Source organism: Trypanosoma theileri (assembly GCF_002087225.1).
Source record: "Trypanosoma theileri isolate Edinburgh chromosome Unknown TM35_Tth_178_V1, whole genome shotgun sequence".
In the NCBI taxonomy this organism is placed as follows: domain Eukaryota; phylum Euglenozoa; class Kinetoplastea; order Trypanosomatida; family Trypanosomatidae; genus Trypanosoma; species Trypanosoma theileri.
Window position 1 is genome coordinate 2,463 of NW_021640020.1, and position 1,982 is coordinate 4,444.

A 1,982-nucleotide genomic window follows, 5' to 3' on the forward strand; every position below is an offset into this window, starting at 1 on the left:
CTCCCAGCAACTCAAACAGCACCTCGCCCAGAATCGACAACTCCAGGAGAATGGCAGAAATGATGGAAGACATGTTAACAACAATAACAACGATAACAGTAGCAGCGACAACAATAATAATAATGGTGCATCACGTAGTAGTAGTAAGGAATCACAAGACGCGATGGAGGAATGCCCCACACCGCCAGTGCAACTCCCATGTCTTGAATCGCCTGATCGTCACAATTTTGCTGATGGCTGCATTCGTGTGGCGCCGCTGTACTCTGACGAGGTGGTGCGTGTTATTTTGTCCCACGTAGAGAGGCAGCAACTCACCTTTCTACTCTCCAAAGCCACTCTGCACTTGGAGCTGTCTAACCCAATGCCCATTCCAAATAACATCATTCACGGCTATATATGCGATGCCTGCTGCCGTATGGAATTGTATGTAGGATTTCAAGCCCTTGCGCCAAATAAGCTGCGCAGTGAAGTGCGCCTCTTCACAGGTTGTTGTGGCTTTGATCTCTGCATAGCCTGTGTGGTGTATTTTGTGCATGAGGCATTCCGCCGTCTTCAGCTGGCGCTGTTGCCACCGCAGTACAAACCCTTCGCGCTCACCTCAGTGTGCACACTACGCGTTCAGTCGGTCGTGCATGAGGGGAAAAACGCCCGTCTGCGTGTTGCACTCGCCCCGCGGGGTCTTCAACTCTGTGCATGGCAGTTACCACAGAGCAACTCCGCGGCTCATTCATCGTTTGCGGAGGAATTTGACGCACTCCCCACGCCCCCCACTGATTGGCTCTCATCATGTACAGTAACGACCCATACTGATACGATGGTGCATCAAGGGAAGTTGGACGATGAGTGCTCTATATGCCTACAACCGCTTGATCCTGAAAAACACAACAATAGCAATGATAGGAGCAGCAGTGCTGCTGAGTTTGCTCTTGTGGAGACGGCGTGTCACCACTGGTTTCATGCTGAGTGTCTCGAGCGCGTGCGGCACCTGTCTGGCTTAGAAGACCGTTGCCCGCTGTGCCGACAGCCGGAATACATGGCGCTCGCTGCCAGGACTTGCTTGTATGATGTTTTGCTTGAGCTGAAGGAGCCTCCCAATGTCGTGGAGACGCCCGTCATGCACATCGCCGTGGCGGCACTGACAGGTGATGTGTACATCAACCCAACAAGTGTTACTGCGTGTGAGGTAATTCACCTCCCATATGGAGGGATGATGTCCACAGAGGAAGCGGAACTGCGCAACACTACAGCATAAAAAGTGAAGAAAAATTACCGCCATTCGAACCATGGCTATTTGGGGTAGAACAACGCTAATCTCAGCCATATATACATATGTGTAGATGGGTGTCATGCAGGGAGCGAAAAGAAGCAGTGTAACAAGTACGAAAAGCAAAACCAAAAACAAACAACTTCGAGCAAAGAGCAAAAAATGTCGACTTGTATTCCACAATACTACGTACTTCAAGGAAATAAATCAAACAATACATTCTGCTTATGCATATCTTTACCTGTCCCACACCACACGTAACTCTACTGTTCTTCCCATACGACGTCAGGCCACACACGAACATGAAAATATAGGCACAAGGGTAAAAGAGAAAACAAGACGTTCACCCCACGAAGAACAACCGAAACGTACAGTCTGTAGCACCTCTAGACAAATACGAATGGCACCTATTGATGCTTAATGCAAACAAAGAAAAACACCTTTAACATTACATCACGACAACCATCTCCAGAACAAAACCACAAATATTACGAACCATTTGCATCACTATTTCTAATATAAACAGAAATCACTCCAATTTTTATACAACCTACCCACCTTCGGCCACACCCCTCTCGGTGGGAGAAGAGTCAGCGCTGAGTACTGAGCATGAAGCAGGTGCTTAACTGGGCGCGTGAGTGAGACTGTGTGCCGTGCACGTGGAGTGAGGTCTGACAGTCCCTCAAACGCCAATGGGGGAATGATGTGGCACCCGGTA

At 49.0% G+C, this 1,982-nt stretch overlaps 2 protein-coding genes across 2 annotated transcripts; both read left to right on the top strand.

Annotated features, from left to right (window-relative positions):
* Position 1: 1 nt before the first annotated feature.
* TM35_001781010 (uncharacterized protein) lies at positions 2–1,252 on the top strand (the record flags this gene model as incomplete). Its single annotated transcript, XM_029031968.1, has 1 exon — positions 2–1,252. A coding segment is annotated over one exon (1,251 nt), but the record flags the coding sequence as incomplete, so codon positions are not given.
* Positions 1,253–1,337: 85 nt separating this feature from the next.
* On the top strand, positions 1,338–1,685 carry TM35_001781020 (uncharacterized protein; the record flags this gene model as incomplete). The annotated part of the gene is made up of 1 exon (XM_029031969.1): positions 1,338–1,685. The coding sequence occupies one exon, from the start codon at positions 1,338–1,340 to the stop codon at positions 1,683–1,685; it is 348 nt and encodes a 115-aa protein (XP_028876738.1).
* Between the last annotated feature and the right edge of the window lie 297 nt (positions 1,686–1,982).